The 17,876-nt window shown below is 35.7% G+C and overlaps 2 protein-coding genes across 4 annotated transcripts; both read left to right on the forward strand.

The window, feature by feature from the left end:
• Positions 1–435: 435 nt before the first annotated feature.
• LOC108195897 (receptor-like serine/threonine-protein kinase ALE2) lies at positions 436–11,549 on the forward strand. Of its 3 annotated transcripts, none has more exons than XM_017362913.2 (18): positions 436–1,043; positions 2,295–2,411; positions 2,516–2,725; positions 2,813–2,953; positions 3,028–3,144; positions 3,229–3,408; positions 3,498–3,677; positions 3,770–3,859; positions 3,953–4,036; positions 4,674–4,802; positions 4,890–5,060; positions 6,889–6,927; positions 7,015–7,122; positions 7,215–7,586; positions 7,677–7,952; positions 8,255–8,644; positions 8,742–8,985; positions 10,516–11,549. In XM_017362913.2, exons 1-18 carry the CDS (start codon positions 959–961, stop codon positions 11,204–11,206), a joined length of 3,624 nt encoding a protein of 1,207 aa, XP_017218402.1. In that variant the 5' UTR covers positions 436–958; the 3' UTR covers positions 11,207–11,549. The 3 variants fall into 3 exon arrangements, with proteins under 3 accessions (XP_017218402.1, XP_063937504.1, XP_063937505.1); XM_064081434.1 differs by having other exon boundaries at positions 3,034–3,144; XM_064081435.1 differs by lacking the exons at positions 436–1,043; positions 2,295–2,411; positions 2,516–2,725 and having other exon boundaries at positions 3,039–3,144.
• A 674-nt stretch (positions 11,550–12,223) lies between these two features.
• On the forward strand, positions 12,224–17,838 carry LOC108195899 (DNA repair protein recA homolog 3, mitochondrial-like). Its single transcript, XM_017362915.2, has 8 exons — positions 12,224–12,482; positions 12,766–12,823; positions 13,533–13,750; positions 15,148–15,235; positions 15,314–15,486; positions 15,617–15,763; positions 16,266–16,397; positions 17,205–17,838. Exons 1-8 carry the CDS (start codon positions 12,426–12,428, stop codon positions 17,580–17,582), a joined length of 1,251 nt encoding a protein of 416 aa, XP_017218404.1. The 5' UTR covers positions 12,224–12,425; the 3' UTR covers positions 17,583–17,838.
• Positions 17,839–17,876: the final 38 nt, after the last annotated feature.

The raw sequence follows: 17,876 nt of genomic DNA on the forward strand, positions 1-17,876 counted from the left end.
TTGATGTTTGAAAAAACCGCTTCTTTGTTTAATCAAAGATATAAGCTGAAAAAATCACTACTACCTCTCACATTTCTCCATTTTTCTCACGACATTATTAATTTTTGACAAATATAGACAAAAAATACATACATCAAAAGTATCATATTTCTCGTGCTAGTTTTAAAAATGCAGCATTACAAGTGTTTGATACCCTAACTACAGTACATAAAATGGAGTTGTGTCTCAACTAAATGAAAACGTCAAAAATTTCGGATTGCTCGTGATAATTTCGGATTGCTCGAGTCCCATCCACATATACACAACTGCCGTTTTGTCTTAACTCAACGAAAACAATAATTTACACGTGTGAAAAGACAGGTATCATTAACCAGCACATTAATTAATACATACACGATTGAAGGATTATTACTACACGTCGGTATATCTAAAATCTTGTACTGTGTCCGGTGAAAAGTTCAGACTCAAGTGGTTTATGTACATATATGTGTTGTTTAAGTAATTATTTTGTCTGGTCTGAATTAATTAATCTTGAATTGCTCACATGCCCAGTTCAACACAGTTGTATGTAACGTGCTAACCTCCTCAATCCTCCACTTTCCAAACATTTCTGCAAAATTTCAGAGCCTGTTTATGTTAATTTACACCACACAGCTTATTATTTTCCTCCATTTCACCAAACCTAATTTTATTTTATTTTTTTACATGACACTTCTCACTTGCTTGCTTCTTAATTCATGTCGTGGCCATCTCTCTTTCAGTTTAGTTTAATTGCTCTCACTTCCCTTTTGTTATTGCTTCACGTTATCAATTATTTGCACTTTTGAATCCTTGGGCTTGTTTTTCACTTGTTTTTGTTCATGTTTTGTTTTCTGGGTTATTAGTAGTAGTATCATCATTTCATGGTTTTGTTGTAAAGAGGGTTTAGATTCTCTTATTTTTCTTTTTTATATATGGGATGGATTTGGTGCTGCAAGTTTCATCCTTGGTGCTAAAAGTTAGCTGGGCATTTGCTGTCTTTTTGGTACTTGTAGGATCTGCAGGTAAAATCTTGGTTTAACCTACTTTTGAGCTCTTGTGATGTTTTGTTGTGTATTATATGCACTATAGAGATCTTGGTTTGATCAGTTTTGTGTTGCTTTTATGTGTTCTAATGTTAGGATCTGTATTTTGCTTCTAAAGATCATGTTAGGATCAGTATGTTGGTATAAGTTTGTGTGGTCGTTGTGAATCAAGTAAGGAATTTATGAATTATGATGCCCAACTCCGTTAAAATTTTAATCTTGAGTTGCATATCTGTTTTTTCGGAGGGTTCTTTAAATTAGTACAGTACACTGTCTGTAGATGGCATGATTAGAGTCCAAAAGAATGAAATAGTGAGAAACAGAACTTAATTTTTTCGTTGTGTAATTTGTAGACAGGTAGAAAGTAGCAGAATATTGTCCCTTCATAGCTTTTGCTTAATGTCCCTTTCATATCTGAATATACTTCTGCGCCAAGTAAACTATAAGTTTTGGCTTCTGTTTCCGTTGTTCGGTGATCTGAATAGAACTTTTTGCAATACTGAGTGAGGGCGGCCTGACTACTAATGCAATACCTCGTGGTCAAATTACATTGAAAGAACTAGCAATTCTGATCCTCAATAAAGTATCTGCAAAAGCAACAAATTTCTTTTTCATGTTACTTGCTACGCCCTTGCATATACCTGACTGAAATATATAGGCATGCCTAAGCCAAACTAGAATATAGGAACCATGTTAGAAAATCACTCAGTGTGTCACATGCTTTGGTTGTCTTCAGAGTATTTTTTTCGTATACTGGAAGAACATTCTTCTTACAGGATGCCATGAATTTATATGTCATCTTCATGCTATTCTTCTGTCCACATTCTTCTCTACAAATTTTTTTTTGTTGTGGCTGAAGTTCTTACAAGTAAAATTATTTGGTATCCTCTCGGTCCTGTTACTTAGCAGTACAAGGAAGCAAGTTCTGCTGCCTTTTTATTGCCATATATCTTGCTGTGGCAGTTTTGTCATATTTTCTTGCAGCTAATTTCAAGTCGGTTAGAGCTGAAAGAGAATTTTTTTTTTTAAAAAACAATATAATTTCTAGTCGTTACAAACATTTCTGTATATAAACCGGAGCAGGATCAGCTAGGCCTTTTCTTGACTCTGTTTGGTACAGTGCAGTGAGTTTGTCACAAGTAATCTAACCATTGTCACAGTAACATCATATTCATCGCAGTTTGCTTGAGTTATTTATGTCATTAGCTTTATTGCTTTTAAATGATGCAGATCCAACATCTGCAGCAACTTTTGATGCAATTTCTCCAGTTGGAGAAGGTTCCACCGGCCCTGTCCCTCAATGGAAGCAATTAAATCATAATGCAACAAGTCCATTTCAGTCAAGCGGTAAAATTTTAAAATTCACAATGTTGATATTTATAGCCAGGCCTTAAGATCAATCACATTAGCTTATGGTTTAGTAATATACAGTCTTGTTTCTTATCTTTCAGCTGTATCTCCGCCTATCACTTCGCCCCCAGCACCAGAAAACACAAAAGATCAGGCACCTTTATTGTCCCCCAGTACTCCTACACCATCACAGCCAAGTAAATTTTCTTCTCCTACAACTTTTCCCGGCATCGCTCCAAATGTCCCACCAAGTGCTTCTCAGGGACAGCCACCGCCTACTAAAGACCCTGAATTGGCTCCTGAAGATCCAGGTAAACAGTTGAATAGTTATTAACCTCTGGCATAAATATACGAATGGTTGTTATTACTTGGTCTCTTATTGTATTTGCATTTTGCAGCACCTGTTGTATCACCCCCAATAAAGTCACCAGCAAAGTCCCCTAGTATCAATCCCTTCATGCCAGGCTCTGCGCCACCAAGTTCCCAAAATAGCCAGACACCAGATGATACGGCTCCTTTATCTGCACCAATAGCGCCGGGTACTATGTGATATTCATTTACGGTCCTAATTTCTGCTCCTTATTTTTTTATAATGCCAATTTTTTGCTTTAAGACACAGTACAGAGTTCACCGCCACCAAGGGAGATGCTTCAGACACCGCCAACAAGCCAACCTACTCTGCCTAAGGTACCAGACAATAAGGCTCCTCTATCCGCGCCAACAGCTCCAGGTACTATCTGCATAGTTATCCTCATCTACTTCCAAATATTTTATTTGAGATTGGTATGTCTGATGTGTTCGTTTCACAATACAGGGCAAGTTGCCCCGCCACCAAGAAACCTGCTACAAGCACCACCAATAAGCCAGCCTACTGTGCCTCAATTACAAATGACACCTCCACCAAAGGAGATGCTACAAACGCCACCAGCAAGCCAACCTATTCTACCTAAATTACCGGATAATAAGCCTCCTCTATCCCTGCCAGTAGCTCCAGGTACTATCTGTACTGTTATCTTTATCTGCTTTTGTACTTTCTATTAGAGACTTATATTGATATATCAGTATAAGTCTTTTACAATACAGTACAAATTGCACCACCACCAAGGGATATGCTGCGCAAACCACCAACACACCAGCCTGTTGTGCCTGAAGTACAAAGCGCATCGCCACCAAGGGGACTGCTACAAACGCCACCAGCAAACCAACCTATTCCGCCTAAAGTACCTGATAATAAGGCTCCTCTATTTGTGCCAATTGCTCCATGTACCATCTGTTCTGTATTGTTAGCATCATCTACTTCAGTTAATTCTATTTGTATCAATATTAATATACCATGTGTTAATTCCAAAATACAGTGAAAAATGCACCACCACCGAGGGACATGCAACAAACGCCACCGACAAGCCTACCTAGTGTGCCTGAAACACCACCATCCGACCCCCCTGGTACAATTATTCCATATATTATTAGTTGAAAAAACTTGTTTCAAAAATTTCTGTCAAATTTACTTATTAGTTTTATCTTTAATATGATGCCAGCTACTTCACCTCCACATAACTTACCAAGATATGCACCACCCATCCATCCAGAAGGGCCCAAAGTACCTCCATCTATATCACCAGGTTTAAGAATATGTTTCTGTTGAAGGTTTATCCTTAATAATTTTTTTATTATCTGGTATGCTAACATAACCTCTTTTCATTCTCAATTTTGATACTGAATTGCTTGCATATTTGTTATTTCTGTAGCACTAGGCCCTTGTCTTTCAGTTGGACTTTACTTTACTCCTGCCATGCTGTGATATCTCTTATGTAATCCCTGCCGTGTCACTCCAAGTAACTTCAAAAGTTGCTTAGAAGATTTACCGATATTATGAGATAATAAGTTCATAATGCCAAAATATAATTACTATTAAAAAGTAGATTTTCATTGGAAAAAGCCCAACTTTTCATATTCTTTAGCACCTGAATAAATCAGATGTGATATCAATCTAGTCGTAAATTGACTTTTAGTTTTTTTTCAAAAAAAACTTCTTCCTATAAAACTTAAAGAACAAGCTTCTGATTTTTGTCCTGTACTTTTTCATCTTTAAATGATGAATAAGATCGTTCATGTATATTCTATTGTGAAGCCTGTTGTAAATATATGAATGATGCACATATTAAGTCTTCCTAAAACCGAAGTTAACTGTCTACAGTATATGTTAAGACACATTATCTCATAGTAGTTCATCGTGATGATATATTGATTTTTGTTCAGAATCTGATATCTCTCCTGTATCCACTACTCCACCAAGCTTTAACCCAAAAAAAAGAGGAATACCTGTTGCTGCCCCATCCCATGCGGTGCCAAAACAGTTTTCACCCCCCAACCTTTCTCCTGCTGCATGTAAGGCAAGAGTTGTTATGTTCTTTATGTATAACATGTTTTAGCTATTTAAACAGATGCAACTTGCATGATATTTTCCTGTTACAGCTCCTCAGAACAATTCCCCAAGGGATGCTGAAAGTGCTTCTCCGCCTCTTGTAGTACTTTCTCCTACACCTTTACCTTCAACCGCGTCATATAGACATCATGGAAAGATGAATATCAGTAGCCCTGGTCCATCTTCTTATCTGGCTCCTCCTCCTGAGTCAGCTGATAGAGGTAGTGCAATATCAGAACATCTCCGTCAGATACAAATTTATGCCACATGTTCAATTTCTTTTCCTTTTCGTTTGTAAATACACACACACACACACAACAAAAAAAGAACATTATCATAATACTTGATTTTTCACAGAAAATGATTTGTTAAAATTGTTATTATATAGTTAAACACTAATTAAACTTAATATATGAAATCTAACATCCAAGCTCATCCAATTATTAATATAAATTATTATAGAATCCAGAATAAAATACTGAATAGAATCCAAAATAGAATTATAAATATATATATATATATATATATATATATATATATATATATATATACACACACACATATATATATAATATTTTGCACAATGGATTTTACATAGAATCATGTTATTTTTATTACATATTTATTTTTAAACATGTTAGATACTAGTACTCCCTCCGTCCCTCCCATTTCTTGTCGAATGGGTTGGGCACGGAGGTTAAGAAATATGTATAAAGTAGTGGAAAAGAGGAAGAAAAGTGAGTAAAGTGGTGGGACCCATTGATTTTTAATTTATAAAAAGAAGATAGTGGAGTAAAAGTAGTGTGTAAAGGAAAAATAATGGAGAAGTGGTAGGACCCATTAACTATTTTTGGTAAGTTTTGAAATATAAAGAATTGGATGAGACACACCAAAAAGGAATGTGTAAAGAAATGAGAGAGACGGAGGGAGTATTATTCATAATGAAAGGTTGGTTAGCTCAAAATCATACCTTAATTCAAATTTTAGGTGAGATTCTATATACGATTCTATAGTATTCTTCTTTTAAGAGTTATGCACACTTCTTATTTGAAAAATATTTAAACATGAAATGATTAAAAAAATGACTAATTCAAAATAAACGGCAAGTATGTCTATTCTGTGCAAGTACAAGTATATACTTAAAAATACATATTTGCTTAGACTATATTCCTTACAGAGACAAATTATTTTCTTAGACTATACTCCTTACAGAGACAAATAAAACGATTACTCGGGAATTATATAAAAAATTACAAGGGAGACGGATAGAGATTGGACAGTACTAGTGTACTAGTGCAGAAAGAATTCTAGAAAGTGGAGGTCAAGTCACCATCCCTTAATTTTAATGCCCCCATATTATTTTATATACATGTAACAGAGGAACTGAGCAATGGTTACAGCATTTGCTCAAAGAAAAACACTCTTAAAAAAAGAACAAAGAAGAACACTATAGAATCGAATATATAATCTCACCTAAAATTTGAATCAAGGTCTAATCTTGAGCTAATTAACCTTTCATTATGAATAGTAATAGTATCTTACATGTTTAACAATAGATATGTATTAAAATAAGATGATTTTATTCAAAAATCATTGTGCAAAATATATACATTTGATTCTATTCTGGTATCCATAATAATTCATATTAATAATTTGGAAGGGCTTGGATGTTAGATCTCATACACTAAGTTTAATTGGTGTTTAACTATATAATTACAATCTTAACAAATCACTTTCAATGAAGTATTATGATAATGTTCTTTGTTTTTTTAATGTGTTCTTTCTGGAGTGCAACCCTATATATGTATACACACACACACACAGAGACACACTTGTTTTTCTTTATTATGAATCCTTTTGTTGTCTAACCTCCTCTATTTTCTAAATTAGATCCAAAAAGTAAGAGAAAGAAGCGATTTTCTCTTGCACTTAATCTCAACATTTCATTTTCCAAAGGCTGAAGTTTTGTTTCCAACCTTTAAATTTTAAAGCAGCTTCTGTTTCGCTTATATTTTCCTGTCACTGTCTGATTACACTTTTTCTTATCAGGGAAGCCTCTTTCACCAGGTTCACCTCGTCAAACTAGAAGTAAGAAAAATCTCTTTTTTACCTCTCGTTTTAAAGAAGGGACTGAGTGTACCTTGATGCTTATTTTCGTTGTTATAAATTTGCTAGTGCCCTTTCTTTCACCTGAAATTTCTCCTTCCGTATCTTCACCAATGATTCCAAAGATTCCACATCTGCGACCTATTCAAGCCTTTCCACCTCCACCTCCTAATGCAGGTACTTGTGTTAGCCACATCCTCTTACTTTGCTAATCACAATATATGTGTCGTGCTTCTAGTCGACTATAACCCTTTACTTGATACATGCAGAGTGCAAACCATTACCTTGCGACGAGCCACTTACCAATACTCTTCCTGGATTTCCTTGTGGCTGCATCTTGCCAATGCAAGTTGGGCTGCGCCTCAGCGTATCACTCTATACATTTTTTCCTTTGGTTTCAGAGTTTGCTACTGAAGTTGCTTCTGGAGCATTTATGAAACAAAGTCAAGTTCGGATAATGGGGGCAAATGCAGCCACCGAGGATCCAGAAAAGACTATTGTTTTGATGGATTTGGTACCATTTGGAGAAGATTTTGATAACAATACAGCTTATTTGACTTATCAAAGATTCTGGCACAAACAAGTGCCTATAAGCACTTTTTATTTTGGTGATTATGAAGTTCTTTATGTGCGTTATACAGGTATCAACATAAATTCCAGAACAAAGTTCATTTTTACACTAAAAATGCTTCTTTTTTTTCTTTGAGTAATTTAAGGTCTGGCATCTATAGGTCTTCCTGACTCTCCACCTTCTGCACCTTTAAGTGATACTGAGCCTCATGACAGTAAAGGGGGGACCATAAAGCCCGTGGGGGTTGATATCAGGAGAGGACAGCACAAGAAAGGGCTTAAAGGCAGTGTTATTGCAGTTATAGTTTTATCAGCCTTGATAGCTATGGTTCTAATCTGTGCAATTGCTTGGATCATGTTCTTTAGGCATAGAGATCATGATTATCAAGTGCAGGAAAATCCACAGACTAAGCAACTTTCACTTGCAAAATCCTCAGGTAACACCTATATACACTGTTAAACAGGTTAAGTTTCTAATTCTAATAAGAAAAGTGCACCGCATGCTCTTTTTGCAGGATAGTGTTTTCTTTGCACAGATAATGTTTTGTAATATAGAGCAGAGATCTTACCTCATTGAAATATGATTACGTGTAACTAGATAGGACAATACCTGGGGTTAATTAGGCATTGGATTTTTCGTAATACAGAAGAAACCTCATTAATCATTATCTTTTTGCGACTGCTGGCACAAGAGTATTCAAGTGTAAAATTTTCATTTATGAGAATATATAATTTGCAGGGATTGCTACTTCTATGACTGGTAGTGGACCCAGTTCCATTTCTCCATCATATAATGCTACAATTGCACCTTATACTGGTACTGCAAAGACTTTTACCTTGAATGACATGGAAAGAGCAACTGACAACTTTGCTGCTTCAAGAGTGCTCGGAGAAGGTGGATTTGGTCTTGTTTATGGTGGTGTCCTTGAAGATGGGACTAAAGTGGCTGTCAAGGTGCTTAAAAGAGATGATCAACAGGGAGATCGTGAATTCTTAAGCGAAGTTGAAATGCTTAGTCGCCTTCATCACAGAAACTTAGTCGCATTGATTGGGATATGTACAGAAGAACATGCCCGCTGCTTAATCTATGAACTAATTCCAAATGGAAGCGTGGAATCTCATTTACATGGTATAGTTTGTTAGTTGTATCTTCGAGGTATATAACATTTAACCATGTCTTATTCTATTGCTAGATGACATCCTTATATTTTTTTAACTGGAATTAGGAATCGACAAGGAAGATGCTCCACTTGATTGGGGTGCCCGTTTGAAGATAGCACTTGGTGCTGCTCGAGGTCTAGCTTATCTGCATGAAGATTCGAGTCCACGTGTCATACACAGGGACTTTAAGTCCAGCAACATTTTGCTGGAACATGATTATACACCAAAAGTGTCTGATTTTGGTTTGGCGCGCTCTGCATTGGATGAGGAGAGCAGGCACATTTCAACCCGTGTCATGGGGACTTTTGGGTATGTGATCTCTCTTTTACTTTGAACCAGGTTGATTGAATGTCTCATCATCTATATATGAAGGAAACCTCCGAAATCCCCTTGAACCCTCTAACTGCGCAGCCTGACAAACTCATTATTAAAAACAATCAAATCTATTGAGCATGGACCAAGGTATAGATTTTTATTCAAGGTCCCTGACTTTTTTGACATACTGGATCTGTGTATAGTCCTCAAACCTATATTGCTTATGAATGAAGAAGTAATAGATACTCGTAGAAAACTTAGGCTTGTAATTGTCTTGTTATCATCACAAGACAGTAAACTGAGAATGATTACACTAGAGTGAGATTTCCATTAGAATAGAAACTAGGAAACTTTATCTTTGCTGTGGGCGGTAAAAGCATATCAATTAACTAATCAAATTTGTCAAGTTGGCTGAAATAGATTAGATAGCTTCAAGTTCATTTATTATATTATGATGTTCAGCTTGTAGTCCTTCATAGTTGCTTTACTTAAATGATAATGACCTGCCATCTTTGTGACAATGATATTTTTCTTTGGAGTTATTTGCAAATGGCAACTGCACATCAGTTACTATAGTTTGGATAATTGCACAACACGTCCCTTGTAAAAATTGTCGCTGCAGAACAAATCCCTTAGGCCATTTTCTGTCAAGTTTAACAGTTACCATACATTTTTTCGAGGGTAATTTAGGAATGAACTATTATAACAGTCTTCTCCCCCATATCTAAGAATCTTCTACCTTCCTGTGCGTATTTAATTAAATAAATTCTTTTCTTTATAAATTTCTCTCTTCACAACAGATGGGTGAGCAATGAGTTTGTCGAATTGTGGAAATTGGGTTGTGGCTAAAACAGTTAGGACAGATTCCAAGTTTCATGATATCTGAGTATTCAAGTCTCAGAATATTGAAGTATCAAAATTTTAAAGATCTACATGTAACCCATATATCGAAATATCATAAAATAGGTAGATATGGGGGAGAGAGATTTATACCTTCATAGTTGGGAATCTCTTTACCATTGGGTAGACCAGAATCATTTACGGCTTCATCTTCCTTTTCGATGTTTGCTGTTTCTTCACCATTTGCCTGCTTCCCTTGATTTATTATTTACTTAATCGTCCTCTTATGATTGCTAGCAGTCGAATTTAGATAAGTCTAGGGTTTTCAGGGGGAGAGGAAGACGATGATCGGGTTTAGATGGTAATTAAGGGTTTTAATTTAGTTGATATTTTGGGGTTTATGATAATTATTGAAATACCCTTTTGTTTCAACTGAAATATTATTTTATAGTAAAAAGTTACCGTTCTTTTTTGGACGGTAACGATTAAACTGGACGGAAGTTGGTCTAAGGGGTTTGTGGTGACGCGATAATTTTTGTAAGGGGATGTGTTTTGCAATTATCCAAAGTATAGTAATTAAAGTGCACTTGGCCCAAGTCAAGAGGATGCGATTTGCAAATAACTCTTTTCTTTGTTGGCCAAACTTCATAATCTTATTTTGACACTGTAATGTGTTTCAAACAGCTATGTGGCTCCAGAATATGCAATGACAGGACATCTTCTTGTGAAGAGTGATGTTTACAGTTATGGAGTAGTCTTACTTGAGCTTTTAACAGGAAGAAAACCAGTGGACATGTCTCAGCCTCCCGGTCAAGAGAACCTAGTTACTTGGTCCCGTCCACTCCTCACAAGTGAAGAAGGTTTAGAATTGATAGTAGACAAATCTTTGGGGCCAAATTTTCCTTTCGACAGTATCTCTAAAGTAGCAGCTATCGCATCAATGTGTGTTCAGTCGGAGGTTTCACATCGTCCATTTATGGGTGAGGTAGTTCAGGCCTTAAAACTAGTGTCCAACGAATGTGATGCGACAAAAGACTTAGGATCTAGAAGCTGTAGCCAAGAGGATCTCTCAGTTGATTTTGATGCAAGGTCTAGTACACATTCTGATCATTTACCTGATCGCTTCCAAATACAGTCTCCTCTTTCTGATTACGAATCGGCAATCTCCGTTGATAGAGGGCTACCCTTGTCAGAACTATATAGTACATCAGCAAAAATAGGGAAGACAGATTCGGAGTCATTTAGGAGGCACTCAAGTTCTGGTCCTTTGAGAAGCGAAAGTGTTTTGCCACTCTGGCAGAGGATGAGAAGATCATCAGGTGGCAGTGTAAGTGAACACGGGGCAATGTTCAAGCTATGGAATGGATATCATTAAGAGTTTGTCATACTCATAGTTTCATTATTGTCCAGTTTTTGAAGGGATAAAAGTTGAAGTGCATCATTCATTTGATCCAACTGGATCAAATTGAGTCATTTTTTACAACAGAGTGACCAACCGGATACATTTGAACCAAACTAGTCTGATAGTATCCTGTCGTTTTTTAAAATGTTGGACTTAATCGGAAATAAGCAAAGGTAAGTAATATTCGATTACCGAATAAAAGTTGTACATAAAAGTGCATATTATGCCAAACAAAACTAAATGGACGGCTATTGAAGGTTGGTTTAGGTCAAGGTTTGGATTATGTTCAACTAATTTTTGCATGATCTTTAATGTTTTTCCATTCAGATTAGAGTATAAGAAGTTACTTTGTACTGGTCTTGAGTCTGAAAGATGAAATAATGAAGAAAAGCAAAGGCTTAACACAGAATATACGAGCAGAAGAAGCATCTCTTTGTTTTGATTGTCGGCATGTGTTGCAGTAGTAATTATAAAATTGGATGTAATATAATTATTGAGATTTTATATCTATGTATGTTTTAGACGTAATATTATAAAAATTAATTTTAATATGTTGCTAACTGAAATCTGAATTTTAGACCCGAAATTATTTTGTATTGTATGTAATTGTTCTCATCAAATTAAAATCCCAACAAATATAATTAGAATGCATAAATAAAAATGAAGTTTAACCAAATTGCAAGTTTTACTTATAGTATTTTAATATAAATTTTAATAATATTGGTAACTAAACGACAAATTTAAGAAAAATAATGTCATAATAAATAATTAGAGTTTTATCCTTCAATCAGAATAAACTAATGAGTTAGGTTATTGTTAATTGGATCATAAATAAATGGATGTTTTTGTAAAATTTTTGAAACAGTGTCGAGTCATTTTTTTTCATACATATATTATTTACTGGAATAGAGGAAGTATATTATAATATTATTATGATATTAATAATTTTTATACAAGATATAATGGAACTAACATAATTTTTAAAGTTTTAAACATGAGGGAAAAATCCCATCCAATTCTAAACTTAATTAATTTGGATTTGAGTAGTCATCCGCGAGACAAACACTGACTCTGTGAGGCTAATTCCTAAACAACAAACCAAAACCATAAACCCCGGAGACAAAGATTCAAATGCGGCTTCTGTCCTAGTCATTTCTTGAGTTTCTTTCCCAAATATATCTTTATAAATTTAATGGCCAGGCTTTTCCGAAGCGCTGCGTTACTTAAGAAGTCGCTTCTTTCTCCGCAGGTAAGTATACATATAAGCCCCCTTCTGAATTTATATATAGCTTTTGTCTTTGTGTTTCATGGCTGTTTTCTAGTTAGCCTCTAAATTACTGTTAACCAATTTCACCTTTTCAACACTAGTTACTACTAAGTTACTACAAACATCATATATTTGCACATATATTATGTATTCTGGTTTAACACTTAAATGACCATGCTTTTTTTTTGTTTCAATGTGAAATTATCAACTTGGAATTATGCTTTTTAGTTAAAGATAAATAGGTTTTGCTTGTGTTGGAATGCAGGGTTTAAGAGAGGGCTTACTTGGAACCTCCTCCCAGATTCGCAATCTCTCTTCCAAAGGTGCTCAAACTATGTTTGTATAATAATTATATATAGATATGTGACATACCCACAAAATCTGTTGCATTTGTACTATTTCAAGTGTAGTCTTGTTAAGACTTCTGTATATATCATTTTTATTATAATTTTAGACTACTTTTTCGATTTCACTGGCAGATTGCACTCTGGATAATTATAACATGATTTTTAAGTAGTCAAAGCAAGAAGTAGGTTTAGTAAAGTAGTCTGTTGAAGATAACTATAAGATGTTGATTTAGAGCCCGTTTGGTTGAGTTTAAAATTGTGAGTTATGACTTAACGTGATTTAATATGATAAGGTGGGAGCTTAAAATGTCTGTTTGGTTAATTTTGACTTATTAATGACTTATGGGTTATTAAAATATAATAATAAAAATAAAAGTGATTTATGGGTAACTTATGACTTATGAGTAATTTTTATCAAAATTTTTTTAAGAAAATTAAGTTATTGAAAAAAGTACCTCAAACTAACTTTTGGTTTAAGTTAGTTTTTGGCTTAATTCTAACTGTAAGCCGACTTCTGGCTAATTATACAAATAAACTTTTTTTAGCTTAAAGTCGAAAATGGCTTTAAGCCCGGGCAAACAAGCTCTAGTGAGTTGTTATAGCTGAGGTAAGAAGCATGGATACTGTGTATATCATTGCATTGCTGGCTGAGCTAATGACCATCAGTTTGTAAAAATATATGAAGGTAAAAGGAAATGCAAGTCAGAGCTCAGTGATTCAGGAGAAGAGAATCTATCTAAGAAAGATCTTGCATTGAAGCAAGCACTAGATCAGATTACAACTGCATTTGGGAAGGGCTCTATTATGTGGCTTGGTCGCTCTGCCTCTCCTAAAGAAGTTCCAGTGGTTTCTACAGGATCATTAGCTTTAGATATAGCTCTCGGAATTGGTGGTTTTCCTAAGGTATTTTTCCTATACCTATGAACCTAATTAATAGTTTATGTCCTGCTTATAATAAATGTGTGGCAGATGTTTTCAAGTATTGTGTGCTATTGGAAACTGTAAGTTTCTAAAATGTGAGTTTTCATTTCCCTCTTTGCTATCTTTCTTACATGAATAATTTTACTGTGAAAGTTTACAACATACAAGTATAGGAGCTGACAATACAGTCCTTTATCCTATTCACTGGTTAATTTTAATCTCATATAGACAAAACTTGTGTTTTATAAAACAAGCTAATTTTCTACAACAATGCCAAACTGACAGTTGAGGGACTTAAGCTACTTAAGCTGAAGAAATCACAAGTTTCTCCATTGGCAAAGCATTAAAAATTAATCAGAAGTATTACAGCGCTTTTAAGATTGTGAGATGTGTGTGGAAATGCAGATACTTCTGGATTTAGATTCCTCAATACTCCCGGGTTGTATATTAAATAAGTTGTGAAGTTGTTGTACCTAGTCCAAGAGGTTCCCACCCTCCCAAATTACCCGGGTCTGGTGAAGGTCACAGTGTACGCAGCCTGGCCCTTATCTTTCTGAATGATTTGAAATCCCTGACTAGTAGAATATGAAGCAGAACTTCTTGGCACTTAAAGAAGCATGGTCAAACAAGAAGTAATGTATCATGCAAAAAAAAAAAAAGAGCTATTGGATTAGAGATTTAGGGATATACTGGAAACAGATAGTATGTAATTGGCCTTTTGAGATTAATATCTAAGCACTGTCAAGTACTGCTGCACTTGTAAATCGATGCTTTGATTCTATGTAAGCACTGTCCATGTCAGGAACTAGGGTTTTTACTTCTGCATATTGCCAAGTTTGCGCCTTTTGGACTGTTTGGAACATGTCGAGTGTCTGTCCCAAGCTTTGGTGAGGCTCTGGTGGATCCGCGAAGGATTGAGTGGGGTTGGAGTGGGTCCTAGGTGGGTGACGTCATACAGGGGGTGTGTGACATAGGGGGTAGATGATGTTGTATAGGGGTGGTTTCTCTTGGTTTGTTTTGTATTTTAGAGCATTAAGTGATGTTATACAAGGGGTGGGGTGATTTCATGATGGTGTCAGGGGTGGGTGATGTCATGGTGTTGTCACATAGGGCTGGGTGATGTCATCTAGGAGTGGGGATGTGTGAAATAGGGGGTGGGGATAGCAGTTTCTAGTTGAATTCATGCATTGGTTTCTATTTGATCACTAGCAGCACGCCTGCATCCATATTGTTGCTTCTCAGTTTCTAAATAATATCCTTGATAGGATCATTATGTATAGGATACAATTTGTTTGTGTTTGTGTAGCGAATTGATGTGGTTAGGTGTTTTCTCCCTGCTAATTTGTGTCTGCTTATGTGTGTCCTTTGATTAATTGCAGGGACGAGTTGTTGAGATTTATGGTCCAGAGGCTTCTGGCAAAACAACTTTAGCACTGCATGTAATAGCTGAAGCACAGAAGCAAGGAGGTTTGCTCCTTGCAGTCACTGACTAACATTTTCTCATCCTGGCTAATATAACTCTTTAGCTTATTTCTTTTGTTGTAGGTTACTGTGTGTTCATTGATGCTGAGCATGCCCTTGATCCAATTCTTGCCAAATCCATAGGTGTAAACACTGAAAATTTACTTCTCTCACAACCAGACTGTGGTGAGCAAGCTCTTAGTCTTGTGGATACTATTATTCGGAGTGGTTCCGTGGATGTTGTTGTTGTAGACAGTGTAAGTAAGGTCTTTTATTGACCATTCCTGATCATTCTTACTCACAGGTCTTACATTCAAATCAAAGGCCATCTAGTCTTTTTGAGTTTATTGAAAAAATTCCCTAATATTTTTTGTTTTGTTACCATAGGTAGCTGCCCTTGTGCCCAAAGGTGAACTTGATGGAGAGATGGGAGATGCACACATGGCAATGCAAGCTAGACTTATGAGCCAGGCACTACGCAAATTAAGCCATTCTTTGTCTCTCTCACAGACTATATTGATCTTTATAAATCAGGTATATTCATATTCCTAGGATCACGCCTGATTTGTATTATGAATATACCAGTTTGCTATATATTCACTTCCATCAACCTTTACTACTGCTTCTTGAGCCTGAGGTATTATGTGTTTCCAAGTTTTGACTTAAGCATCAGCTCAGTTAATTTCAGATCCAGTTCACTTACAATTGTCTGCAACAAGCATGTTTGCAGATTATTACCATACAATAACTTCACAAATGCTTAGTTTAGTTCATGACCAATAAATTGAGTCGTTTCTTATAATGTCTTGCAGAACACCAATAAATACACAAATGCTTAGTTTAGTTCATGACTAATATGTTAAGTTGTTTGTTGCAGAATCAACACGCGCACACACAGAGTACATGTCCTCTAAAAACCTGAAATACAACAACTATCATTCATGTGTTGACAAAAGTAGCTAGTGGTACCTTGTTCTCATTGTAACACAATGACATCTCTTGGTATTAAACTTTCCTTGTATACACTATTACTCAGGTCAGGGCAAAACTATCTATTACAGGTTTTGGGGGGCCCACTGAAGTCACTTGTGGTGGCAATGCATTGAAGTTCTATGCTTCAATGCGCTTAAATGTTCGAAGAATTGGATTTGTCAAGAAAGGAGAAGAGGTAATTTAATATGCTTATTTATGTGTAATTGTAAGGTATTTTGTCAGATTGTAGGATCGTATGTTGCCTTCTTATGGCAAAATCCCAATAATTGTAGGAGTGTATAGGTTTCTTTGTGGTAAAGGTCAATTACAGAAGTCACACATCCACGTCTCCGTTGAAGCTTAAACCCTCAACTTCATATTACCGAAAGGGAAAAGGTTACCTGTAGGCTAAGACTTTCAGTCTGTATGGATCTCCTTGTTACCATGTCAGATGTTCATAATTATGTATGTCCCTTTAATGTTGTGCAGCTAGAAAGACAAGAATCAGTTTTTTTGTACTTCTAATGAATATACCGCACGAAAGAAGTATAGCTTCCTTTTCTTATGACACGTAAATAGACCAGTCTGCCTAAGGACTCGAACTGGAGATAATATCAGACAATTTAAGCCTAAAAATTATGTAAACTTGGTCAGGCAAGTGACATAAGCCACAATGAAATTAAAAAAAAAAAAAAGGCTTACATTAAATTACATATCAATTATTCCAAACATGCATCACTCTATTTGAGCTTTAACACTTGTTTGCTTACTTTAAAATAATTAAATAGTTTCATCTGATTGTAACAAATTCTCATCATCCGGTATTATGTCATAAGGCCTAGGTTGAAGGTGACCGAATCTCAAATTGTGACCCTGCTTCAATAGGCAGTTTTCATTTATTTATTTACATAGTGTTGAGGACTGGTAGAAGTAGGGATTTTTCTGGTTATGATCTTGATGTCGATGTTTTCTTTTAACTTTCTGCATTCGTATACTTACACAGATTATTGGAAGTCAAGTTCTTGTGAAGATTGTAAAAAATAAGCATGCTCCTCCATTTAGAACTGCACAATTTGAGCTGGAGTATGGGAAGGGCATATGTCAAGAAGCTGAAGTCATAGAGTTGGGTTGCAAACTTAAGTTTATTACAAAATCGGGTAGCTTTTATAATTTAAATGGTAAGAGTTACCATGGTAAGGATGCTCTTAAGCGTTACCTAGCTGAGAATGTTAGCGTAAAAGATGAACTTATGGCAAACCTCAGAGAGAAGCTCACTGAGAATGAGCCAGATAAGGATACAGAGATTCATACTGAAGTTGCAGGAGATTTGACTGTGGAGGTTGCTTCTGACGAAGAATTAGCGACTGCAGTTGAGGCATAACCATGTGAATGATAATTATTATGCCTTGCTGATGAAATTTTGGTCCCATTGTAACATGTTAACAATATCTGCATCTTGTTCACGGCTTCTTTAACTGCATGATAGAGTCGTAGTTTGGTAATTAGGACCAACAATCGCAAGGTTAATCACCTTAATAGCTCATGAAATTATTCTACGAGGTCAGGCTATAAATAGCAACATTGTAAGCAGGAATTCTTATGGAATGACATGATGCTGCCTTTTCTTTTCTTCAGCACTATTTATCTCCTTTATCTTTATCTGTCTTACTCTCCA

The sequence above is a fragment of the Daucus carota genome, chromosome 7 (genome assembly GCF_001625215.2).
Source record: "Daucus carota subsp. sativus chromosome 7, DH1 v3.0, whole genome shotgun sequence".
In the NCBI taxonomy this organism is placed as follows: Eukaryota; Viridiplantae; Streptophyta; class Magnoliopsida; order Apiales; family Apiaceae; genus Daucus; species Daucus carota.

What these genes read in the sequence shown, in the direction of transcription:
- LOC108195899 (XM_017362915.2), top strand. Translation starts at nt 12,426, where the DNA reads ATGGCCAGGCTTTTCCGAAGCGCTGCGTTACTTAAGAAGTCGCTTCTT. An exon ending in TCGCAATCTCTCTTCCAAAG is followed by an intron (nt 12,824 to 13,532) that starts GTGCTCAAACTA and finishes AAATATATGAAG; the next exon opens with GTAAAAGGAAATGCAAGTCA. An exon ending in GAATTGGTGGTTTTCCTAAG is followed by an intron (nt 13,751 to 15,147) that starts GTATTTTTCCTA and finishes GATTAATTGCAG; the next exon opens with GGACGAGTTGTTGAGATTTA.
- LOC108195897 (XM_017362913.2), top strand. Translation starts at nt 959, where the DNA reads ATGGATTTGGTGCTGCAAGTTTCATCCTTGGTGCTAAAAGTTAGCTGG. An exon ending in ATTGGCTCCTGAAGATCCAG is followed by an intron (nt 2,726 to 2,812) that starts GTAAACAGTTGA and finishes TGCATTTTGCAG; the next exon opens with CACCTGTTGTATCACCCCCA. An exon ending in ATTTGTGCCAATTGCTCCAT is followed by an intron (nt 3,678 to 3,769) that starts GTACCATCTGTT and finishes TCCAAAATACAG; the next exon opens with TGAAAAATGCACCACCACCG.